The sequence below is a fragment of the Colletotrichum chrysophilum genome (genome assembly GCF_026319265.1).
Source record: "Colletotrichum chrysophilum strain AFK26 chromosome Unknown scaffold_62, whole genome shotgun sequence".
In the NCBI taxonomy this organism is placed as follows: Eukaryota; Fungi; Ascomycota; class Sordariomycetes; order Glomerellales; family Glomerellaceae; genus Colletotrichum; species Colletotrichum chrysophilum.
In genome coordinates, this window is record NW_026517349.1 from 186118 (window position 1) to 211828 (window position 25711).

Below are 25711 nucleotides of genomic sequence, written 5' to 3' on the forward strand. Positions count from 1 at the left end.
TGGAACCAGTTCAGACCTCAAGATCATCCACCAACTCAACATCAACCTTGCAAACCGATCGCTTTATATCATTGACACGAACAAAGCTGCCCAGTTTCCTCTCCAGTTGTACTATCGGTATGGCTTGGAGAAGCTGCTCGATGCTCTACAAATTCCTTTCGCAAATCTCCATGCAGCGGGGAACGATGCACGCTTCTGTCTGCAAGCTCTACTCATGCTTGTGGTACGAGATGCTGAAAGACAGCCTCTAAGATGCTCTGAGGCATTAATACACTTGCTCAAGGACGTAGCACAACAACCGAGACCATCCACAGCGGGAGAAATACAAGGCCCTATACAGGAACCTAATCGGCAAGCAAAGATTGATCAAAAGACGAGGAGGATAGAGAAACGGGCCGCTAAGAGACAGAGAAAATTACTGCGTAGAGCAGAACAGGAGGGTAAGGTCCCGCATACCGAGGAGTCGGAGGCTTCAGACGACGCTCCTTCACAGGAGCAACTCGATGAAGGGGTAGCAATCTCGAGCACTCATGTCGTCTGGCTAGTTTGTGCAGTCTACACGATGTGTCAGCTCTGGCGAAAATTTGGGTGGAAATGACGGTCGCTTTCTTTGCCCCTACAGCACACCTCGGAGAACAATGGCCGATGATCTCAGACATCACATCGACTAACACCCGCAATGTCGGTCTTCCGCGAGCATTTGGCATGCGGTGTAAAGGGTGACCATCTCTCATTTCCTAGTGGTCTAACAACAGGTATCTGGAATGATGCTAGACGATGATCAGACAGACATTATGCCCTCAAGCCCGTAATCTGAGTCAAGAGGGGATGCAGAACATTTCCAGTTTGAGTCAGATGCCATCTCGGTCTCTGGCGGGTTTGGGTGCTGAAGCAGGGAAATCAGATAAAATCGGGAAAAAAGAAAGAAAGAGAAACCCGCTATTGCGCACTACACGGTTCTACGGTTCGTATTGCGAAAAGAAAGCGCGACTGCAGCAAAGTCGATCATAACAATTTATCTGGCAGGAAAACAACAGAGATTGGCTTCACATATTTTCTGCCCGTCGGTCCGTTGAGACTGTTGCTTTTGGTGTCGCTTGGAAGAACCAAAACCCAGCAGGGGCGAAGGGATTTTCAGGGTGCAGTAGGGGCGCATCTGCAGGGAACCAGGGGTAGGACTGCGCTTCATCGATGTCACTGTGGCACGAAAGGAGGCATTCCGTAGTTCTCTGGCAATAAGCCTGAGCATATGGCGGGCGAGTTGGTTTGGCGTTGTTGATGCTACCCGTATCGAGTTAGACGAAAGATGATGGCAGGAAAGGAGCATTTTCCAGAAGACAGTCTATTGAAGTTGCGGATACATGACTTTCGCGATAGCTCACGTGGTGTAGTGTGTACATGGACATGGGACCTCGTGTACGTACTTGCTAGCTGAAGGTCAAAAAGCAGGCGCACGTTGCGCTAAACTCCGGCGGTGTTGCAGTGGAGGGTTGCGACGAGCTGGCTGCCATCTCCCGAATCAACAATAAAGAAATTGTAAACAATGCAACAGGTTATTGGGAAGGTTGTAGTGGCTGGGAGACGACGTTTGGTGCGGCGGTTTCAACATTTACAACGTCAAAGACGCTGGACCCTCACCCAACATCGCGTCAATATTGACTGAGGTGCATCAAGTATGCCCTCAGCGCAAGCCACCGTCTTACCTCACGCTGCCGTCTTCCCTCCAGAGCCCCCACGGTTGTTGCCCACGGGACTCGCTGTCTGAGTTGATGTTGACGCATGTCTTCCGTCGCTGTCACCATCCTTCAGGCTGACCGGGCATAGTAGATTCCATACATATCATAGTACCTTACTTCGAGACGCGAAGATATAGCCCGGGAGGGTCATCATCTCCGGTCCTGCATACACGTACCAAACATACAAAGACCGTTCAGTTCCCGGGAGCACCCCCTTCACTTTGCAACAACAAGAACAGCGCACGTCCAACAAGACGCCCTTTGCTTGTCGGCCAGCCCGTCCACGTCTCTGGATACCGAACGTGTTCCCGGTACCCCAGATTGGCGTAGGGAAGGAAAGGAAAGTACTACCGCTTCTACGGCGCAACGGCCTCCTTCCTTGATTGTTCTTCACCAAAGGACCTGGCGCTTTTTTCTTTCTTTTTCTCTACCCACAGCACAGAGCAGAGGACCCTTTTTCGACATCGGAGACAATAGTCCGCATTGCATCGTACATACACCATCCATACCTTACCTACATACCGCAGGCCTGGGTACCTGAGACTTCTTGCAGCAGACGCTAGCAGGATTTACATCAACATTACGGAGTCTGGAATTCTGCCCACCCTGCCCCGAGATCAACAAACACAGGGCCACGGGGCTCACACCGGCTGAAAAGGCGCATACCTCTGCACATCCCTCTCTCTCTCGCCCGCCGTGTTGACTTCTCCTGACGCGACCGACTACACCGGGCCATCGTGTCGTCTCTTCTTTCCTTTGTTGACTCGCGCACGGCGTCAAGGAGTCAAGGAGCGCGCTAGTTATTGCCAGACGACGGCAAACTCATTCTTCAAAGACACGCCCACACGCCGTCCCCGTCACCAGCATCTTGGTGGTGTCGACTCTCTCTCTCTCTCCCCCTCTCCACCGCTCCTTTCCCATATTGCCAGACCCGATTTCAGCCCCCCGATCCGGTTGGCCCGTAAAGTCGATCCCTCCTTCAAGCAGAAACGGACCCTGAAAAATTCTGAGAGCAGCAGCAAGCCAGCAGGAGCAGCCCGGGGAGGGAAACGAACACCCCTAAGGTACTTGCTGGCGTTAGGCCGGAAAAGGACAAACCCCCCCAGCACCCCCAGGAACGGCCTCTTTCCGTGATTTCCACGCCTCCGCCTGCACTGCGACTGCACCTCATCTCCCATCTTCCCGCCCTCTTCCCCCCGAAATCTGCTGCCCGTCCTGTCTCCCTGTTGCCTTCCTACTGGCTCCCACAGGTACAGGTCCCTGCCTTTCGCTACTGTACCTACTGCGGATAGGTACCTTATCCCATTGCCGGCCGCTACCCTGCCCAGCTATCCACCTCACCCTTTGGTGGTAAGGTAGGGAACGAAGCCCGAGACAATCCCGTCGTCCCTGGACTGCTACGAGTTTCGGGCGCGCCAGACAGAGTCAGTCAGGTCTGGGAAGGGGTCCAAAAATAAGGAAGAAGAAAAGAAGGGAGACCGCAAAAGAGGCTAAACCACGCCCAGGTAAGGAGAAAAGAGGCTTCCCTTCCATGCTCTGTCTGCCCTGCCCAGGCCAACCTACAAATGATTCAAGCCTCCCACTGACCATGTGATGATCCCAGGTCCTGTCCTGTCCTGGTCCTCGCCTCGCCTCGTGCTACCGCTCCGCCCTGCCCCACGGGTCTTGTTTCGATCTCTTCTTCCTGTTCCCCCACGGACGCCTTTCTATTCTCTAACAAGGTGACGGCCGATCCGACTTCGACCTCGCGTTCGATTCATTACACCTTCATCCATTGTATTATTAGCGTCGACCACTGCTTTCGACGACGACGAAGAAGAAGACGAAGACGAAGACGACGACGACGAGATGGCTCCACGCATCTACAACGTTTCCGACTGGGCCCCGACTCAGGAGGCCATCTACGACGAGCCGTCCTCCAGTTCCGCCATCCAAGAAGACGAAGCCAGCGGACAGCAGCTTCAAACTACTACTAGACCCTCCTTTCAACAGCACCGCCTTCGCAGCATGAGCCTCTCTCTCCCATGGCGGCGCAAGTCCTTCATGCTCCACGCCGATACCGACCTGGCCAGCCATATGGAAGACCTTACTCTCGAGCAATCACGAAGCCACGGCGGCCCCAGCAACGAGCAGAACCCGGCCCAGGGTACCAACGCGACAGCACAAGGCAATGGAAGCATCAAAGGAATGATCCGTCGGGCATCAGTCTCGCTAAAGGGCATCGTCCATCACAAGCGACACTCCATCGGCGGTGCTCACCACGAGATCCCGAGTCAGCATTACGGCCACCGCCCGACCACTTCGCACTCCCACTTCCCATGGCAACGCCTTCGTCAGGCTGCCAGCTTCCGCCACTCCAAGTCATCCCATGGCTTCGACGCCAACAGCGAGGCCTCCTCTTCCGGCCAGTGTTTCCCATGTATGCCCCTTCCCGGCATCGGCGGAGAGCCTCCCGTCATCCCGTACCACACGGGTGCCGCGGCGAAGGCTGCTGCCGCGGCGCAGAACCAGATGTTACAGAACAAGTGGCTTCGTGCATCCCAGGACGATTTCACCGACCGTGAGAGCGGTATCGGCATTACCGTCACAAGCGCCGGATCAGAAATCGAGCTGGAGGCGGAGGACGCCAACATCAGCAGGACAGACTTCATTTCCCAGCTCCCAGTGGAGCTCGCCATCCAAGTCCTCGCCCATTTGGACGCCACGGCGCTCAACACCGCAAGTAGAGTTTCCCGCTACTGGCAGGGAATGGTACAAAACCAGCACGTCTGGCGCGAGTCCTTCCTGCGAGAAAAGACGGGCACCTATGCGACCAGTCTTCCCGTTCAGCCGGGGACCGGCCAGGGTGTGCCCGCCATCACGCCCGGTGTTGATTGGAAGCAGATCTACAAGTCCAAGGAGGAGCTCGACTTGCGGTGGAAAGAGGGCAAGGCGAGACCAGTGTATCTCAACGGGCATTTGGATAGTATCTACTGCCTGCAGTTTGATGAGTAAGTTGTCGCCTTGGCACTGTCTTTTGCTGTTTACTGACCATAGAACAGATCGAAAATCATCACTGGCTCTCGTGACAAGACCATTCGCGTTTGGGACATGCGGACGTTCGAATGCCGACTTGTTATCGGGCCTCCAGAAGTTGTCAACGACATTTCTTTGCTGATTGATGAAGATGGCTTGCCGATTCACTACGCAACCCTGCCTGACAACCCGCGCGCAAACCCGTCGACGCCTGCTCTGGTTTCCTTCCCGACTCACCACAAGGCATCCATCCTCTGCCTGCAGTACGATGAGCGCATCCTGGTGACGGGCTCCTCCGACTCGACTTGCATCGTGTACAACGTCCGCTCTGGATACCGGCCGATTCGTCGTCTCCGTCACCACACTGCCGCCGTGCTTGACCTCGCATTCGACGACAAGCACATCATCACCTGCAGCAAGGACATCAGCATCTGCGTCTGGGACCGTGCTACAGGTCAGCTTCTTCGTCAACTTCGTGGGCACTCCGGCCCTGTCAACGCCGTTCAGATGCGTGGGAACACCATCGTCTCGTGCTCCGGCGACTTCCGTGTAAAGCTCTGGAACATTGACACCGGCAAGAACATCCGTGAATTCCAGGGCCACACCAAGGGTCTGGCGTGCTCTCAGTTCTCTGAGGATGGCCGCTACGTTACGTCAGCCGGCAACGACAAGGTCATTCGCATCTGGGACGCCAACACGGGCGAGTGCCTCCGCGAGATGAAGGCTCACGACAACCTTGTGCGCAGCCTGCACATCGACTCTGTAAGCGGTCGTCTTGTCAGCGGCAGCTACGACACCGACATTAAGGTTTTCGATATGGAGACCGGTCGGCAGCTGCTCGACTTCCCGCGTTGGCATGCTAGCTGGGTGCTGAGCGCGAAGAGCGACTACCGTCGGATTGTCAGCACTGGTCAGGACCCCAAGATCCTGATCATGGACTTCGGCGCCGATGTTCCGGGCATCGAGAATCTCGAGAGCGGCGGCGCTTGCATGATCGACGGCGGATACATCTAGACTTGCCTTTTCACGAAGCATACACTCGACAACGACACCTACGTAATACACTAATATTGAGAGCGGCACGGCTGGACCGCCCTCGTAACGAATTCGATTTCATCACGACTCGGGGACTTTTGGAGTTGTAGACACCATACACAAAAGAAGAAGGGGATCTGCTAGCGCGGCAGACTCTTGACCGGGGCGTACTGGGGAAGAAGGGTACTCTTCCATTTGCGTTGGGAATGCGGGATTTCGGATTTTGTGAGGAATGTCTTCCTTGTTTCTTTTTCTCGGTTCTGTTCCTCTTGGACTGGACATGCATGGCATCCCAGGCTTTGTTGCATAGACGGCTACTGGATAGAAGCATTATAGATTCTGTTTTGCCATCACCAAGCGGGGTCCAAAGCTTTACCGTGAATGCCTTGCCTCGCCCAATGCAGACAGCATCTACCCGGGTCACATATGGTCACGCTAATGCTCGGTGTGGAGCAGCTGAAGAAGTGTTGAGAACGGCCATGCGGGGATGTCCTCGCACATCAGGACACCAGGCAACTTGTCCGGAGCGTTGATCTGTAGGAGATGGTAGCCAGTCCGTTGTACACCGATTTTCTTCGTCATTATTTCTTTTCCCTAATTCGTTTAATCCCGAATAAACTTGGGTTCGCACAAAGCTGTGCGTGTGTGTTGGCCCGGCACGCGCTAGCTACCTACCCTGAAGTTTCAGGGTCGAAAGGTGAGATGGGACGAAATCGTTTCGTTTCGAACCGGCCGGTGCTTTTGCTTTTGCGTTGCTGCATGGCATTCGTTTCGAGCAATGTGTTTACCTTTCGTCTCGGCTTTCGATCGTGTGCCAGTCAAACGAACGAGCGAGTCTGTGCGTGTGGGGAGAGACGACGACCGGCGCAAGGCAAGATCCATAGGGTCTGGGTAGGTTTTGGCAGGTTTTACGAACTGCTGGGGATGTGTCTTTTTTCCCGGGGACCAATTTGAGCACGTTTGATGTTCTTTGCTGGCCTTCTCGGATGGCGGTTTGTGGAGGGCGGGGGTATAGGTTGACGGGGGAGGTGCGAGGATGTGGAAACCGGACTTTGGGATGGGGGAGGGGATTGGGATGCGGCTTTGGAAAGTGCATGTTGCAGACTGGCTTCTCTTGAGGGTGTTGGACTTGTGAGATTGGCTTTGGTGTTGTTCGTCTTGCGACACTGGTTCGTTCATGCCATCTTGCATCCGGACCGCGCTGCGTATCTCGCATACGCGTCCACGAGGGTGCGGAAGAGAGTCAATGTTGTTTGGAGTTTCTCTCGTCGCGGACTCGGTGCCGAGGGAGACTGGTCCCGTCGTCTGAGCTGTCGCGATGCGCAACACCGGGCCGACGATGAGGCGAAGGGACGGAATATGGTTTCGTTTTCTGTTCTTCGGCCGGACGTCTGGACAAGCAAGGTAGCTTCCGATCTTGACGCCAGGATGCAGGTTGCAGATGTTTCCATACCGCTTGAGAGCTGTCGCAGCTTGCTCTATCGAAGCATCGTCAGTGATTTCGTTTACAGGGTGATCTCATCTGAGAGAATCTTTGAAGCGGGCATATTCGCCATGTGGGCGTGCAGTTCGTCAAGTACATCTAGCTGAATGTTCTCTCCGCCAAGCCACGGTCTGATAATGCTCTGCCGATCTCGTCGTCCGAGTTGGATGCGTCCCATGGTGAGTCGGATACTTGGTCGACAGATGCCACCTGCTTCTGGAGCTTCGACACAAGACTCATCTCAACTTCAACTTCAAGCGTTTCTCAGAATGGATGCTGGTGGCAGTGTGCATTCCGCGCTGTTGTTGCTCGCAAACGGAAAGCAACCCGGGAAACCTTTGCAAAAGTCCGTAGAAATCCATAATTAGAATAGCATCTATATGAAGTCCATGCTGTTTATGTCAACGTGGTAATATCTTAGATGTATCATGTGGATTGAGGATTATCGTACGGCTCTGCGAACCAACGAGAAAGAATAGCATGAAATGAACCAGAGAGATAGAAGCAAGGGCGAAAACGAGGGCAAACAAGATATCATCGAGAGGGGCAGATACTGGAGGAAAGGTAGTCGTGACGGCATGGGAAAGGCATGCCTACTGATCTAATCGTGCCTATTCGCGAAATCTGTTCGATTGTCCCATGCCAGGTCGGTGTCCGAGGACCGGGAAACCCGCGATCCAAGTCACGATCAGCTCGACCAACCTGACACAACTTGCTTAGCGCAACGATTCGATGATCATGCCGAAGATCTTTAGAACCGTCCGGAACTTGGCTCGTAAGACTTGCCACAGACAGTGTTCTCTATCGTCATGGCCTGCAAGGTCCCGATCCACCGTTCGTCCGACCTTCCTTCCCCATCGTGAACACAATCAAATGTTGAGATCTTAGACCTATCTTTAGGACCGCTCCCTTACTTCTAATCAAGGTGAGAATTTCAGGAACCAAGAAATTTTGTCCAACATCGAGAAAGGAATTCACAAGATGGGGCCAGCTGAGCATGCCTCAGTTCCCGAGTCATTCTTCCTCCACAAAACCCACCATCACCAAGACCATGAACCAAGCACGTGGAAGCTGAACAGCTCAGCTCCAGTTTCATCTGGATTGTACATAGATTGTCTGGGGCGATTTCAACCCGGACACTGCCCTCCGAAGAGATGCCAAGCTGAACGACCCCAATACTACACCAGATGAAGGTATCACAGAAGCGACCTTCCTTTCCTGTCGTCCTCCCCGCACAGCCTCAAAAATAAGATACAACCCCTGAGCTGCTGGGCTGGGCCCGCTGTCACGAACCGCACCCAGCGAACAGGTTCGGCTCGAGTTCGGGGGGACCCTCAAGAGGAACTTTGTCGGAGTATGTAGTAGTGCCATCAGGGTTGGTGGGAATTCTCTTTAATTGTCCCATGGAGATGATCTGCGCTACTGCTCGCACCGTTGCAGACGATCTGCGAGGTAAAATTGAGGAGAAGGCGGGAAGGGCACACATAGGATGCCACGAGGACTGGTCTGGAGCGAGACATGCAGCAGTGGCACTGGGTATGGGAGTGTAAGGTATCCGTAGAATGAGGACAGGATGGCTTCCCCAGGTCTCACGACTCCACGATCTTCTTTGCGCCTGCTAGCCACCATCCACACGCTATGCACACACAAGGATCGCCGCACCACGAGCTCAAGGTCGTCCAGGGCCATGTGGACAGGGAACGGGGCGGTTGCGCACCTGACTCTGGCGAAAACGAACGCAGGCAGGCTCTGAACGAGTACGCAGAAAGAAGGAAAGAAGCCTGAAAGAGGCAGGTATGCAGATCGGCAACCTGGGCTCTTCCATGGAGGCAATTCCCTATTCTCCGTGGCGAGAGCCGATTCCAGGTCGTGGAGCGCGTTTCCTTGGGCCAAAATGGTCGTTCTTTTGGCTTCGCGCATGAACGTTAATCTCCGTCAGAATAAAAATGGTGACCGGGATGGTTTGGCGGCTAGACGGCGGCGGCGGCACATGGTGGCTGCCCCAGGGCTTTTGCCTTAGTGACATGCAGCTAAGAGTCTAATAGGGGGGTGTGCGCGCGGACGAGGAAATAGTCGTTATTACCTCCCCCCAAGAGGAGGAAGTGTGATCGCAAAAGCTGGGCGTAAGCAGCTTGGCTGGCCTGGTTGTCTCTAGGAATAGGATCATTGATGCACAGATAGAGTGCGCGGGGGCGGATTGCCGGGTGGCGGAAAGGGGGGGAAAGAGAAGAAAAGAACGGACAACCGAGTCGTAGGTATCTCGACTCAGCAACTGTGGGGGACGGTACTTTTTCATGGAACAGTCCAGTAGAAGGCCGTTTGGCGATGGGCGACGAGGTGAAGCAGGGATGAGATCAGTTAGATATAATTCAATCTGAGGACGGGACGTTTCGAAACGGCTGCAGGGCGAAGACGGGACGTTGTGAAGCTGTGTTTGTTTGGGACGGCGTCGACTTCTGTTGTGCGATGTGTCTCTGCAAAGTGTAATGAGAGGGAACTGAATCTGCATGCATTTACTTTGGTCTTGGTGTAGTGAAGTGTACAGTTAGTCATCTTTAGATCTTACAGCATGAAGCCCAAGGCCCTGCCAAGCAACATGTCTGTCTGCCGTACAGATGGATGCCGCGAACGAAGGAAGGATGCATGCGCTGTCAAAGTTTCAGGGTTTCAACCTGGAAAGGGGCGCTGTCATTCATGTAGGACGCAGGCCTCACTCAGACCAGCAGGCCTCTGCTCAGCTTTAGCCTTCTGCAGGAGCAGCTGATGTCAGTCAGCCAGCGGTGCCCGTCCGTCGTCGATGGCCTCGTCTTCGAACTCGCATACATAGGTACAGTAAGTTATGGTTGCACCAATGTACATGCACGTTCTCCCGGGCCTGCCCCGGTGGTTGACAGCGGACATGACTCTTCTGCAAGGGGCAGCGCAACCGAATGACATCGTCAGATGGATCCCGGGGTTGTCGGAGGCGGACCCATCGCGTGTGGTTGATTGAGGGGGAATATCCCGTCCGAAGAGCCGTGGACCTTGACAGCGACAATCAATAAATCGATCAACATTTTATCCCTAAGGCGCGCGGATGGGGGCTGGATCTTTCGATTCGACAGCCGACTCTTTCTCCACAGGGACGCTCTCAACACCCCTGACGCTCTCAACGTGATGCCGGAGCAGTTGCTTTTTCTGAATGGCTCTGCCCAAAGCAATCTGGAAATTTGGAAGGCTGTCTTGCTGCTTCAACACCATGTGACAGCGCTTGGCTCTGGAGAAGGGCCGACCGAGGTTTGGGGCGAAGGGGGTTGTATTGCAGTAGCCTCAATATTCTGTCTGGTTCATTGAGCGACCCAGGATGATGTGCCGGAGAAAACGCTGCGCGGGTGACTTGGTGGCCGGCCATCACGAGCCCATGGCGGAGGTTGCAGTGCGCATCATCAATCATCAGGGTGGAAGGTTGAGTCGCTTGGAAGGGGGGCCCGATGGTAGCCCAAGCTTACATACAGATGTCATGTATCCAATGTATTTGTCTGTCAACTGTCAACAGGTCATGGACGATGCCCATGCTGCTCCATGCGTGATGTGGCTTCGGTTGACAGGTCTGGTCGTACGGCCGTCCGCTCAAGCCCAGCCGCGATGAATTATTCTCGTTGTCAAAGAACGGCGCCTCGAGAATCGATTTCCAGAATGAGGATTGTTCCCAGTTGATTCTAGGTTGCACAATCCCGAAAGCCAAAAAACAACCTTGCTTGTCCGGTAGCCAGTAGAGAACCTGACCGGCCACGCAAGCGGCTTCAAGAGCGACATTTAAGGGACACAACGGGGAAGACTCGCAAGCGCCTCCATCTCCCTCGGGAACGCATCCCATCCAACCATCGCATCCTCACGACGAGTGCCGCTGCGGGATCGGCTCGCAACGCGCCCAGCTCTGTGACGCCAGGCCAGCCGTCGCCAAAGGTACTTTCAACTCTGCCCAGTCACCACTCACCAACCAGTCAGTCCAGTCCAGTCCAGTGGTCTCTCTGCTGGCCAGCTGCTGGTGGATGGACAGACAAGCTTGAAACGGCGCTATGCCCGATCCTGGATGCCCCCAGTTGGCAGGCAGAGAATGATGGAAAAAGAATCCCTGCCGCTGCTCATCCGTGGAGGGGCGGCTGTGGGGAGACGCACAAGACAAGGGGGCGACGCAACGGCGCAGAGGCGAGAAAAAAAGGGAGAACAATTGCATTACATGCTTCTTTACCCTCTTCTTTGCCTCTGTATACCCCGTTGTGCACGAAACAAGAGAACAAACCCTACAGACCGCAGAAGCAACAAGGCCAAGGCCCTCGTCCATTGAAGTTTTGTCTCTTGACTGTTTGCCTTGATTTGCTCTGCTTTGCGCTGTGTGTTCCCCTGCTTCCTCCATGTTCCCTTGATCGTTGCAAGACCTGCCCGACTCGGACTGAGTACGCAAGACTCCTGTGCTCAGTTCCAGGTGCCAGCCACAGCAAAGCTCATGGATGAGTTGTCGACTCTGGAGGGGAAAGGGGACGGGCGGGCTGATCCTCCGCGAAAGGCCTACCAGGACGGTCCAGGTTGACTTTTTTTTTCTCCTTTTGCTCAGGGAACATCAATCATCAGAGCCAAGGACGACAGATCTCAAGGCAGATCATTATGCGGGAAACGGAGCTGCTGCAGGGATCATCATGACTGTCGGCCGGCCGTTCCCTTGGGTAAACCAAACCTTGGGCGTTTACAGATACTTCGACGAATACAACACCGCCCGCGTGTGCCACGGTCCCTTCTCATCAATCTAATCAACCTCTCACCACCAGAACACCACCACCAGTGGGTAATTTTCCAGAAGCAGGGGGCGTGGGAAAACAGCCAGCCTTGGGTAGCGAACCAACGCCGTCCGCACTAGGGGCGGCTGTCGCATCGCATTGACTGACCCCTGACCAGCAGACAGGGCCTCCCCCCTTCATCGTCGCCGCTTTCGTCCGAACTACTTGCGTGTGCTTGCTTGCTTGCTTCCACTCTTTCTCTCTCTCTCTCTCTCTCTCTTTCCACTGTCACTGTCACCCTGTCTGTGTCTCTGTCTGTTCGGTCTCCCGTCCTTCCACTTGCCAACCAGCACACCGCACCACAGCAGAAGCGCAGCACAGCAAAGCAACGTCTGTCCATCACACCCTCCTCCCCCCCCTCCAATCGCGGGCCTTGCTTAGCTCTGTTTGAAGCTATATCCCCTCCCATCCAATAGCGCCCCTCTCCGGATCCTTGTTTCATCGCATTTTTTATCCTCTTGGCCCCGGGATTGCCTATCCATCGCGGCAAGTCGGCTGGACAGCAGCACACACACTCATTCACGCAACGCAACGCGGGGCGTGTTAGTAAAGAAAAGCTACCGCTGTAAGGTTAGCTAGGTTTGGTCGAGAGAGCTCGGGCGGGCCACGGACGTCCAATATTCCCTCCCATCCCACTCGCTCACCCCTTCAAGCTCCTGGACACCTTACTGTACATCCCCCCTCTCACAGGGTAGGGTTTGCGCAAAAGAAGGGCCGCCGAGATCCAGTCGTCGAGAACAATAACGGCTGTACCTAAGGTTGCGAACCGGGATCCGGGGCCCTGCTCGCCTCAAACTGGAGAGAGGTCCGACAGTTGCAGAGTGCCCAGTGCCGCCACCATGGCGATAAACCGCATGGCGAGGCAGGGGGCTGCCCAAAGGGTAGGTCGATATAAGACGGTGATAGTCGCCGTCAACCTCTTCCTGGCTCGTGGTTACTCCCTCCCCCGTCCCTTTCTCCCGTGTCTCGAACCGCACACCCTCCTCGTCCTCCATCGACGTTCTTTCGTTTCGTTCTTTCTGTTTATCGAAATCCTCAGAGGGGATTCGATCCAGTCATTCTTTAGCACCAATACAACCGGAGCCTTGATCGGCCGTCATCCGCTGTCGTCACTCTCAAACTCCTGGTGAGTAGTTGCTGTGTGCGCCGTCTTGGCCCCCCGGGTCTCGTGGCTTGAATTTGATTCTTTTCCTTCCCACCCTCTCTCCGCCGGCCTATTGTCTCGGCTCTTCATGTTCCTTCTGGTGGAATGGGGTATTCTTCAGACACCAGTACCGTGACGTACGACTTGTCATCTGAGTCGGGTCTGCGACGAGGTCCAGCTCAAAGAGGTCGGCTTAGACAACCACCCTGGTTGTTTAGTCTCGACGGGACAATGGAACATGATCCAGGCTTGTGACGCGCAGCAGCCTTTCAGTCACTGACAGCTGGGCTGTTCGTGGAGCGGGCCGGTGATGGTTGACTGGCAGTTAGTCACTGTCACTCACTTGCTCGAAATACTTAAGGTGGATGGAGGTTTGTTGATCATGGAGCGAGTCGTCGAGGGTAACCAGCTTCTCGCCCTATTCAACAACAACCACGCCCACAAAGCAACAGAAGCAAAAAAAAAGAAAACAGATACCTTTTCCTCCTTCCTCTGGTGGATCTCTCGAAGTCTCGAGTTTTCATCACACTTCTGGAAGCTGCGCTTTCGTTCTGCTTGCAAACACCAACATTCACCACCACCACCACTTGCTCTGGAGACCTGAGAAGCTAACCACGATAAACCCAACGCGCAGTCTTCGCCTTCTTTCCAATCAACCAAAATCAAGAGGACATCGTCGATCAGCTGGTTCTACATCATGATGGGCCTCTCAACAGTTCTCACGACCACCCTTCTGGCCTTGCGCCTCTTCTCCCTCGACGCCCTCGCGGCTCCCACGCCCGACCCCGTCGCCGCTTCCCAGGCTTCTAACTCGCCCGTTGCTGCCGCTGAGGGGTACTGGGTCGCCTCGATCGAGAGAAGCGGTGTCTCTGCCTTTGGCGATCCCAACTACAAGATCTTTCGTAATGTAAAGGACTATGGCGCGAAGGGTGATGGCGCTACCGACGACACCGTCGCCATCCAGGCCGCCATGGACGAGGTATGTGATGTCTAATCGAGCTCTACTCGTGAAAGGTTTTCTGACTGAAGCAGGGCAACCGTTGCGGTTTCGGATGCGACTCCTCGACTACCACTCCCGCCTTGGTCTACTTCCCTGCTGGCACCTACGTCGTCAGCAAGCCGATCGCCATGAAGTACTACACCCACATGGTTGGAGATGCCACCAACCTTCCCACCATCAAGGCCGCTGCCAGCTTCACTGGTATGGCTGTTATTGACGCCAACCCGTACGACGACCAGGGCAACAACCAGCACACTAACCAGGTATGTCAAGCATAAGCAGAAGACTTCTGCGTATGAGCTAACATAATGCCATAGAACAACTTCTGGAAGCTCGTCAAGAACTTCAACGTCGACCTCACTGCCATGCCCGTCACCTCTGGCGCAGGTATCCACTGGCAGGTTGCTCAGGCTACTTCTCTGCAGAACATCGTCTTCAACATGCGCACCGACGGCGGAGACAGCAACGTCCAGCAGGGTATCTTCATCGACAACGGCTCCGGTGGCTTCATGACCAACTTGACCTTCAACGGCGGCAAGTACGGCATGTTTGTTGGTTCTCAGCAGTTCACCACCCGCGCTCTGACCTTCAACAACTGCAAGACGGCCGTCTACATGAACTGGAACTGGCTCTGGACCCTCCAGGACCTCACCATCAACAACTGCGGCGTTGGTGTTGACATGTCCAACGGCGGTGCCTCTGCACAGACTGTTGGCTCCGTTCTCCTCCTCGACAGTGTCATCAGCAACACCCCCGTCGGTGTTCTGACTGCCTACAACCCTGCCTCCACCTCCACCAACGGCAGCTTGATTCTCGACAACGTCGACATGACCACCAACGTCCCTGCCGCTGTCCAGATCGTCGACACCAAGGCTAACGTCCTCGCCGGCAACCAGAAGATCGCCTCCTTCATCCAGGGCCGCACCTACACCGGTGCCACCGGCAACGGCAAGGCTGTCCAGAGCGCTCAGGACGCCATCACCAAGCCTGCCGTTCTCCTCGGCTCCAACGGCAAGGTTGTCACCCGCAGCAAGCCCCAGTACGAGACTGCCGCCGTCAGCCAGTTCCTCAGCGCCAAGGCCAACGGCTGCAAGGGAGACGGCAAGACCGACGACACGGCTGCCATCCAGGCTCTGTTCAACAAGGCCGGCCCCAACGACATTGTCTACTTTGACCACGGTGCCTACATCATCTCCAACACCATCGAGGTGCCCAAGGACATCAAGATCACCGGCGAGGTCTGGCCTCTTCTGATGGCCAACGGCGAGGCGTTCAAGGACCAGGCCAACCCCAAGGTCATGCTCAGAGTCGGAAAGCCCGGCGACGTTGGCACCTTTGAGATGAGCGACATCATCGTCCAGACGCAGGGTCCCCAGGCCGGTGCCATCCTCATGGAGTACAACATCGCCGGCTCCAGCCCTGGTGCCGCCGGTCTCTGGGACGTCCACTTCCGCATCGGCGGCAGCCAGGGCACCCAGCTCCAGTCCGACAAGTGCGCCAAGAACCCCAACGTCACCCACGCCGCCAACCCCGAGTGCATCGGCGCCTACATGCTCACCCACATCACCGCCGAGTCCTCCGGCTACTTTGAGAACGTCTGGTGGTGGGTTGCCGACCACGAGCTCGACCTCGCCAACAAGGGGCAGCAGATCGACATCTACAACGGCCGCGGCGTCCTCACCGAGTCCACCAAGGGAACCTGGTTCTGGGGAACCGCCTCCGAGCACTCCGTCCTGTACAACTACCAGTTCAACAACGCCTCCAACGTGTACATGGCGCACATCCAAACCGAGACGGCGTACATGCAGGGCAACCCCGACGCCAAGACGCCCTTCACCGTCAACAACGCCATCCTCGACCCCAATTTCGAGACCTTCTGCACCGGCCAGAGCGACAAGTGCGCGCGCACCTGGGGCGTCCGCGCCATCAACTCCAAGGACATCCTCATCTACGGCGCCGGCCTGTACAGCTTCTTCAACAACTACGACCAGGTCTGCGTCGGCCAGAACAACTGCCAGGACCACATGGTCTCGCTCGAGAACAGCGACGTCAAGTTCTTCGGCCTCAGCACCAAGGCCTCGGTCAACATGGTCACCGTCAACGGCAAGGGCGCCGCCCTCGACAGCGACAACCGCAACAACTTCTGCGCCACCGTCGCCCTCTTCCAGGCCCCGCTCTAGGCGAGCGATGAGACCACCGCATGGGACGACCTCAAGACGAAGCGTGGGTTCCGCATGGATACTCGCAATGCGATCGAGCCTGAGGAGACGTGCCCTGCCGGAAAGAGGTCCGATATGGCTTACGACTTTCACTTCATCTAGCACTCGGCCCTAGCGGTTGATAGCTAACCCCCCCTTTTTTGTGTGGATTATTGGGCCAGGCGGCATACTTGCATCAGGGTTTTGGGAGTTTGAGGATTTTTAGAAAACACAGGGTCGGTTGAGATACACTTCTTGTTTCTGCCCAAGGGGCATTGATACCACAAACGAATCAATTGTTTTTGATCATATCTTTGAAGCGCATGGTGTGACGTTGCTTGTGTAGACACATTCGGCTCCGAGTATGGTCTCCGCTACCATCCAGGTGAGCCCCTTGTGCATCTGAATGCGTGTGACTGCCTTGGCATCTAAAGTCGCGACTTCAAGCCATCCCGACATTACATTGGATTTGTCATTTTTGCATCCTCTCTAGTTTGCTACACTTTGGATGAACCGGACGGCCGTTGACAGGGATGGCCAGGACGGCACATCACATCCCGATTCCCCGCGCCTTCATAGTCACAGATCTAGAAAAGCAGAAACAGCCAGCCCTTCTACGAAACAACGGTCGCCAACAAAATGTTTAAATGGCGCGGCCCGGCCGGATGACCCGGGAGAGCGACTTCACGGGACAAACTGAACGTGAGTATGGATGAAAGGGGTATTGTTTATATTATTGAGTATCTATTACTTGATCCAACCATGCAGCGGGTATCAGATTCCGGGCAAGCCAACGACCTGGCGTATCGCAGGAACAAAACGAGGAAGGATGTAGACGCCATACAGAGCCGAAAGGGCGGTTGCAAGGCCAGTAACCTATGACATGTCAGTGAGTTGAGGAGGCCAACAAAGTCAAAGTGGAAACATACCTTTTCAAACCAGGTGTGGAAGTAGATGGCAGTCATAAGCAACATCCAAGAGCTGAGACCAATCACGCCAACGGCGAACTTGCCCCCGAGCCCGAGAGCATCACCAGGAACGGGCTCTCCCTGCAGACCCTGAGCCTCGACGGTGGCTGTCTTTGTCGCGCCATCCGTCATAACGACGCTGCGCTCCTCTCGCCTTGCGCCCTTCCATCGGAGAACAACCCAGCCGACCTCGGAAAGCAGAAAGCCGCAGCCGAGGACCAGCAGAAATACGTGTCCACTAATATCGTGTCCACCGCGCCACTTTCCACCAGCAGCCTTGCACGCCACAGCCGTGAAGACCTCCTTAGCATCTCCCTCGCCGAGCTCGACCTTTTCCTCAATAATCTCACACTTTCCTCCAGTCCACCGGAACCCTCGGTCAATGATGGCAGGCCCGAAAAACCATTGCGTCACGAAGAACCACCAGGTTGTGATGAGCACCCAGCGGAGGGTGGCCTGTATCCGACGGGTCGAGTGGACGGTCGCGGGGTGGGTGAAGATGAAGGCGAAGAAGGCAGCGGTGATCCAGAACCAGCCTCTCTTTACGAAGAGGACGTTGAAGAGGTTCGACTTTCGCGCGAAGTAGGAAGGTGCGGTGTCTTGGACGTGGGCTTGGGAGGCATGGTCGTACTGCGAGGACCGGACGTCGGGGGAGAGCAGCGAGAAGAGAGTCCCGAAGAACAGGATGACGGGAAAAGCGGCGACGACGAGGGTCTCGAGGGGTGTGGGCAGGAAGGGGTTATTTCGCTTCGTCTTGGTCGGTTGCTCGGGCGCCATCGTGGTTGCTCCGTTGAGTTCGTCCAGGGCGCGTCGGGTTTTGCTCCGCAGGTTCGCAGTGGGTGGTGTTTCCATGTTGACTCTTTTGACGTCTAGAAGATCAGCTACAGCATTAAGGGCAGAATAGCGGGTTTGAGAGCTGTTTGGCGGGAGTGGTGGCTCTTAAGGTGGAGGAATGAAGAGGCCAGGATTTGGCGCGAGAATTCAGCAACACCAGAAGTATGACGTTGCTGATCGGAGGAGGGCACGTACCTGACGAGCGCACCTTCTGGGCCTGGCTGTGTGGCTGTTGACAGTGGGGCAGTGACAAGTCGGGTGGCTAATCATCGGACAGTCGGCCAGCTGCGAGCACCGACCGGCCAATAAGAAAGCCGGACGCCAAGGCACCGAGGCTCACCTATAACAGAACTGGAGGACACATCGCAGTAGAACCTCGGCGATGCTGAGAGAACATGCAGGCTCATTTGACTTCCTTGTCACTTGCTTGTCTTATGTGTCGATGGCGGCCTGTACTACTCGGGCAGGCATGGACGGCTCGGTGTGTCGGTCAATATCGGTCAAGGTGTCGGTGTAGGAGGGGAAGGTGGGGCATTGACCGTAGCTCCCGCCCCGGCGCGTCCCGTCAGTGTCGTCCTGTCCCAACACGAAGTAACCTCATCCTTCTGGTTTCCATCACAGCTCGCGACCTCCAGCGACATCCATTGCCATTGCGCTTTTCTCTGCCATCACAATGGCACCCATCAAAGCCCCGGCAAATCTACCCGAGCTTGTCAAAACTGCTTTCAACAAAGCTCGTGCCAATGGCGACCTTAACTATTACGCGACGCAAGTCGCCGTCCTGACTGCAAACTCGATCCCTGTAAGTTTGTCCCAGACGGCTGTCACCTTGTCGCGAGCTGCCCCTGACACCTACATGCAGTTCCAGCTTCGTTTTTCTCCAGCACTGGCAAATAAGCCAACCGCTCCGAAGTCCCAAACCGACCAACCACGCAAACCATTCGATCCCTTCGAGAACCCCCAGAACGGTCCGCTGTTCATCGCCGATATCCCCTCTTCGGGACACAATCTCGTTCTGAACAAGTTCGCCATTGTACCAGAACACTTTATCCTCGCAACGAAGGATTACAAACTGCAGACTCACCTGCTGGAGCCGAGCGACTTGGCAGCGACCTACGCTTGCATCGAAGCATACCACCAGCATGGAGACAACGAGTTGTACGCATTTTTCAACAGTGGGCAGCACTCGGGCGCAAGCCAGCCACATAGACATATTCAGCTACTTCCTGTCGCTCGAATGAAGGATGGTTTGCCAGAGGGCTCCAGGTGGGATGTCTTGGCGAAGCAGCTGGTTCAACCGCAGCTCATGGGCGTCCCATTCACGACATTCGGCGAGAAAATCCATGGGGACATGGCTCCTAATGAGCTCCATGCTGTCTACGTGTCGCTGTTCCGGTCAGCTGTTGAAGCAGTCGAGGCTCATGTCGGAAAATTAGACGACTCAGGCAACGGGGAAGCTCGGATCAGCTACAACCTTGCAATGACAAGCAACTCTTTGGTGGTCATGCCGCGATTGGCCGAGGGCCACACCATCGAGGAAAATGGCAGGTCCGTCGGCAAACTCAGCCTCAACGGCACTGTATTGGCAGGAACTGCTCTGGTCAAGAGTGAAGCCGAATGGAGTGCTCTCAAAGCCAACAGCGACAGCAATCAACTGGTCGATATTCTGGCCAAGATCGGCATCCCAAAGAATTCTGGACACAGTAAGAAGCTGTGATTGCTGGAAATCTGGACGAGTCCTTATCATGCAGTCAGCCCAAGATACATGCAACAACAAACAAACATTTTTGCCTAGCGGCAGGTTTCTAACTAAAGAACACAAACATGAAAATCCAGCTAGTACTCCACCATGAACGACAGCTCACATGTCGAATTTGCAATGCTGCAAACCATTCCAATATTCACCCCGGAACCCAATCTCATCAAGCACACTCATCGGGGCCCCATCGCGCCGTCCCGAGCGGCACTACATGGTTCCACTTCCGCCGATGCGTCTTCCTGCAGAGCACATGGCGAGTTCATCCCACTTCTTGCGGCAAGTGGCGTTGCCGAACAGGTACGATCCATCATGCGAGTAAATGTACTCGGCCACCTGCTTCCATGGAATCTTGGTTGAAGCTGGATCGTTACCCTTGGAGAACTTGCGCACAGCCCTTTTGAGGAGATGGATCTGCAAATCAAGGGTTAGACAATCCTTTCATATCGCGAACGGTGGCACTTACATCATGACTAGTCCACTCGGGCTTTCGAACTCTCTCCTCCTTGCTCTTGGTAAGGGTGCGATAACGGCCACGGAGGGTTGACTCCGCCTCGCTGAAGTTGCCCTTGACGCGAATCTCGCGGTATGTCAGTCCCTCTGCCTTGGCCTTGAGAAGATACTTGTCCTTGGCGGAGCGTTCCACGGATTCTGCGAAAGAGAATGGCACCGGGCAGGGCTTCGATTGCTTCGGCCTAAGCTCTACCTTGGGAGCTGATGGGACCGACTTGCGGGCTGGAGAGCTGGCGCGGCGAGAACGTGGCTTCTCGGGAAGCTCCTTGCGAGGCTTCGAAGGCAGTATGCGAGCATGTGGTTCAGACTTCAGGATCATGCTATGACTCCCGGCAGCAGAGACTCCCACGGCGTGACAATCGTCCATGTGGCACCGCCCAGGCTCTGCAATCTGCTCGGGAGGTGCCTGGAAGAAGTGAATCGGCGTTGGCTCAGAGAAGGGTTGAGGTGAAGGAGGGGCTGCCTTGATGCTGGAGAGATCTTCAGCCATCATAGACGACGACGTGAAGGGAGAGTTGACGTAATCGAACTGCTGGGGAGGGCTGTTGATGATGGCCGAGCCGTCTGTTGAGCTGAAGGAACCGGAGTCAAGGAGGTTGGGTGCACCGGTGGAGGAGAAGCTGCCAAAGCTGGCGCCCGACTCGGATGCTGAGAAGACAGGAGAGGAGATGGGCATGTTTTGACTCAAACCACCAGAGGCTGACATGGAGATATCATCGACGGACGAAACACCAAACTGGAACTGCATCGGCGCAAACATGGACTGCATGTCGTTCGCGTACGGCATGCCCTCGGGCTGCCATGACTGATTGTGATCCATGACTGGTCGCTTGTTGCTGAAAGGGGCATCAAACTGTTGCATCCTCTGAAAGAGCATGAAAGCATCAGGATCGGAATACGGGCTGCCCGCGGTGCCAGCGAGGTATCTGTTCCGGAGCTGTTGAGCCTGAGGCCGAGTGTTAGGTCAGCAAGGAGGCCTTGATCACATCTCAGATGGTTTGATTGAAGGGAACAGAAGGCTGGAGGAAATGAGCGAACGCACCTCGAAACTGTCTTGGATACCGTCTGGCATGGTGTCCAGAGGCCAGTCTTCGTTGGACATGATGCCTACGTGGTGTGGTGTTCTGTGAGCGCCGAAAGGATGCTTGCCGTGACGTGCAATCAGTTTTCTCATGCGTCGCTGGTTGAAGCGCTGTTGGGCTCTGGCTGTCATGCTCTGCTCGAAGGCAAAGTAGTCCGAGCCATGAAAGCCCAACCGGGGAGGAGCGCTCATAAACATCCTCGACGAGAAAGAAAGCGACGCCTCGGAACCGACAAGATGGAAAGATGGCTGCGCAGTCTTCACCGCTTCTTCCGCGATGTTCTACCGGTGTTCTGCGCTGTCTCAACTCGTACGCGCGATGTCGTCGTCCGGCGGTGCGTTGAAGAAAGGGAAGATGTGGGGGAGGTTTCGGCGGTCAATGGAGAAGTCTGCAAGATGAGGCGTGGGCTCCCGATGGCCGTTCCACTGGCTGCAAGACTGGTGGTGTTCTTCCCAGCGATGGAATGGCGGTATGAGATGATCCACGGATACCAGCGGACGGGTGGCAAGGCGAACCGGTTCTTCAGTCTGTTGGTCTGTGGCTGGGACGGATAGCAAATGGGCTGGAAATAATTTGCTTCCTTGGTGAAGACTCAGAAAAGGGCTCGAGCTCTGGAAGAATGCTTCAGGGAGAGAGCAAGTCCAGGAGATGTTTGATCTCAGGAGAGGGCAGACTCAAGAGATGGACGAATACGAGACAATAAACATTAAAAGTCACGAAGACCAGAATATTTCCTAACAATGACGAGGGGTTATTGATATGATGACGCTGAGGAAACAAAATCAGATCGACGGTTACTCGACCAAGACATGACGGGCCTGGCGGGAATTGAAGGCTTTTCAACTACGGACCCGAGGCCAAGCCGCCCCTCTTCCCGTGAGCAGAAAGGAGTTCAATTAAGGTATCGCGGGAGGATGAAACTACCTCCCAGCTTCTGATCTTGCCCCCTTCCCCTTCCCCCTACCCAATCCCACGCATCTCCGCACCAATATATGCAAATGTTGACCTTTTGAGAAAGGTCTGCGTAGCCCACGCGGCTACGATCCGGCGGCTTTCGTGGGCCTCCGTGGCGATATCAGTTTTGGGACGAGTTCGCTTTCCGGTTGTCTTTTGTCGAAACTCACATTTTGAGCCTCCTGGTCCTGCTGATGGTGGTGGAGGGCGCTTGTGTAGGGCAAGGGTATGACCCGCGTCTGCGATCAAGGCCGGGAGCGGGATCTTGGATACACGACTGAGGCTAGATCGCACATCATCCTGCCATTGGGGGGTCCGCCGAGGGTTTCCCAGGCTGGGGATAGTCTGGCCGGATGAGTGCGGCAGTCGACACGGGCTGGGAGAGGGATCGTCCCAGCCGGGATTGCTGCTGGAGGCTCGCCTGTCCCGCTGGCGATGGCAGAGCAAGGGTCGCGAGAAACCGTTTACTGTCTTCTGGGGACGGGGGATTTCCCATTGGCCAGAAGTCGGATGTTGGGTGTTTGAACTGCAGCCGTCTGCGCGTATGATGCAGTGTTCCTTTGGGTCGGATTGACAGTGGGCTGGCGGCAGGGGTCTTTCTTCCTCCCGGGACTCTGGACCATCTGTCCCGCGCCAGCTGCTGGATCGAGTGGCCTACATCCCGTCGATACGGGGAGGACTTGATGAGAGCCCTGGTTCAACCTTATGATGGCCCAGGCGTTGACAGTGGCGGCAGACTAGACGTCAATGCCTCGACGGAGACCTTTCCCTAGCGGTGATCGTCTTCCCGTCAAGCTCGGCGTAGGACTTGAATACGACCACCGAACCCTTCGGCGGTCGGTGACGAACCAATGATGGATTTACTAACCCGCTCTTCTGAGTGCATGCAGGTTCTGACGGCATCCAATTACCCGCAGCACACCCATGCGGATGAACCGCAGGCAAGGACCCATCGCTGTGGGATGCGCACGCTCTGAGAAAGTCCGGGTGTTTGCAGTTTGCTCTCTCGTGCCCTCTCGGACATCGCCAGTGACGCCAACGTGGTTATGCAGCGCTGCGATGGGCATGGTCATTTTGATTCGCCCCGACGGGCTAGTGGGTACATATCTCGTGTTGCATAGGCTCCAACTATTGAACCGTTCAGTTCGAAAGCCTGGGTAATCGTGCATACCCAGATCTAGATCGATGCTCAGATTATGGGCGATGGCAGCGGGCAGGCGGAGTGCTTCACTGCCACGTCAGTATGAACCGTTCATCGGGCGTCCTGATCTCCAAGATCTTGTTCCAAAGCACTGATGGTGTTGAGAAAATCGTTGACTGCTGTTGTCTCGAGACAACGGCAGAAGAAATTCTGTCATGGTCCTTTTTCCAACAACATACCCTTCGGCTTGCTAGGGTCGCCTTCCCCGCCGCCGTCACGAACAGGGCTGAGGACTCTTGCTCTTCCACATTCAATCGAGTGCATACCGGCAATATGGGACGCCGATGGCTGCGGCAGGATCTCCAATTGGAGTGGGACCAGCACTGGGCGTGGGCTGGACGTGGGTTGGCTGGAGGGAGGCTGCATGATGTGTGGGGATGAGAAGGGCTCACAACTCTGCTGCTGCTGCTGCTGCCGCCGCGCACACCAGGACAGACCAAAATCACCCACCATGTGCTAGGTGTGGATAAGAGGAGTGCGAAATCGATCCGCTTGCGGGCTGGAGTGGATTTGCGGTATCTGTCACTTCTCTTTTCTGCTGAGGGGATGGTGATGCCGATGCCGCTGCCGATGGTGCAGTCGACAGAATCGAGAAAGACTTCATTTCCTGGTTTGCTGATTTGATTTTGGAATCGGGAGCCGATGCGATCAGTCGGATTCATTCTGGAGTTCGAAATTTGACGACGTAGACACGAGGCTGGTCAATCGAGACAGAGACGTATCTTCATTCGCATCTTTCGCCGCACACGAAGATGTATCCGAGCTGGATTTCGTCAATTCCGTGGAGGGGAAACCGAAAGATTCATGACCATGAATGACCCCATACCTCAGTGCGACGCCGTCACGAACTGCTCGCACTCACCGGTTCACCTATCACTTTTTGCTGCAGTTGATGCTGATGAACTTGCAGAAATGTCATGCACGGCCAGCTGTACCGCAGCCCGTCTGCAGTTGGACATGGAACGTCCCGCACCAACCAATCCTGTCAAGCCGGTGTCAGTCACGAAAAAGAAAGCATCCCCTCCCAAAAATGGCTGCGCAAAAAAACGAAAAAGCAAGAATGACGGCAGCAGATGTGAGGTCTGCAGTCAAACTTGTTTGTGATGGTGTGGTGTCAACACCATGCCCCTGGCTTGCGAAATACAACGTTCGGGCAGATGATCTGCTCTTTCACGTTCGATTCTAATGCACATTTGGATCACAACCTGCAAGAGCGCTTTCCTAATTCTGACACTTGGAGGTCAGACTACTTGATGCCTCTCCCCATTGAGACCACGTGCATGGGCAGGAGGGAGCGCTGTCAGATGTGCCCAGGCAGGCTTGACATGTCACATATTTTAGAGGTATGACCTTCAGATAAGTGACCGCGGCAGTTTGCAGGGTCGCCAGGGATCCAGGGATCTGGGCCTCCTCTGGCTTGGGGAGGAGTGGGCAATGGGCCCATGTTTACGACGGCAGCCGCCATATCCCGTGTTATTCGCAGGGAGAATGGAGCTGGAGCTGTGGATTCAACCATCGATCCTCGTGTGGCTTTCCCGACGATATACCTGAGATCCGTATCGAGATTGGATCAACCAAGTGAAGAAGTAGAGAAATGATATGAAGCTCCCCAAACCCGCTGGGGCGAGAGACGGCCGGCTTGAGGGGGACGGTTCGGTGGGGAGTCTGTGCGAATGCAGAACGGCTTGCGTCCGATGAGCCGCGCCGGTTGCATTAGCCTGGTTCCCCGGGACCAGGGGAGATGGAGGGGGCAAGAAGGAGTTGGGCGGAGCAATAGCAGACTGCGCTTGAGGGCCAAACATTGCAATACGGCAGGGCAGGTCTAGGCGTTGACGGTATCTGATGATGATAGCGGGATTCATCGGCCTAGTCCATAATGACTCATGGTGGATGGGAGTTTGCGCTTACTACTCAGGAAAACTGTGATCTGATAACTCCGGCATCCTTAGAATCCCTATTCAACTATTGAATAGATTAA

General features: G+C 55.2%; 5 protein-coding genes across 5 annotated transcripts; 3 read left to right on the forward strand and 2 right to left on the reverse strand.

Annotated features, from left to right (window-relative positions):
* Positions 1-3584: 3584 nt before the first annotated feature.
* COL26b_007613 (uncharacterized protein) lies at positions 3585-5765 on the forward strand (the record flags this gene model as incomplete). The annotated part of the gene is made up of 2 exons (XM_053180399.1): positions 3585-4726; positions 4778-5765. The coding sequence occupies 2 exons, from the start codon at positions 3585-3587 to the stop codon at positions 5763-5765; spliced, it is 2130 nt and encodes a 709-aa protein (XP_053035695.1).
* An 8159-nt stretch (positions 5766-13924) lies between these two features.
* COL26b_007614 (uncharacterized protein) lies at positions 13925-16407 on the forward strand (the record flags this gene model as incomplete). Its single annotated transcript, XM_053180400.1, has 3 exons — positions 13925-14206; positions 14260-14490; positions 14545-16407. The coding sequence occupies 3 exons, from the start codon at positions 13925-13927 to the stop codon at positions 16405-16407; spliced, it is 2376 nt and encodes a 791-aa protein (XP_053035696.1).
* A 792-nt stretch (positions 16408-17199) lies between these two features.
* COL26b_007615 (uncharacterized protein) lies at positions 17200-18245 on the reverse strand (the record flags this gene model as incomplete). The annotated part of the gene is made up of 2 exons (XM_053180401.1): positions 17200-17301; positions 17355-18245. 2 exons carry the CDS (start codon positions 18243-18245, stop codon positions 17200-17202), a joined length of 993 nt encoding a protein of 330 aa, XP_053035697.1.
* Positions 18246-18900: 655 nt separating this feature from the next.
* COL26b_007616 (uncharacterized protein) lies at positions 18901-19944 on the forward strand (the record flags this gene model as incomplete). Its single annotated transcript, XM_053180402.1, has 1 exon — positions 18901-19944. One exon carries the CDS (start codon positions 18901-18903, stop codon positions 19942-19944), a length of 1044 nt encoding a protein of 347 aa, XP_053035698.1.
* A 249-nt stretch (positions 19945-20193) lies between these two features.
* On the reverse strand, positions 20194-21598 carry COL26b_007617 (uncharacterized protein; the record flags this gene model as incomplete). Its single annotated transcript, XM_053180403.1, has 3 exons — positions 20194-20397; positions 20450-21442; positions 21539-21598. 3 exons carry the CDS (start codon positions 21596-21598, stop codon positions 20194-20196), a joined length of 1257 nt encoding a protein of 418 aa, XP_053035699.1.
* Between the last annotated feature and the right edge of the window lie 4113 nt (positions 21599-25711).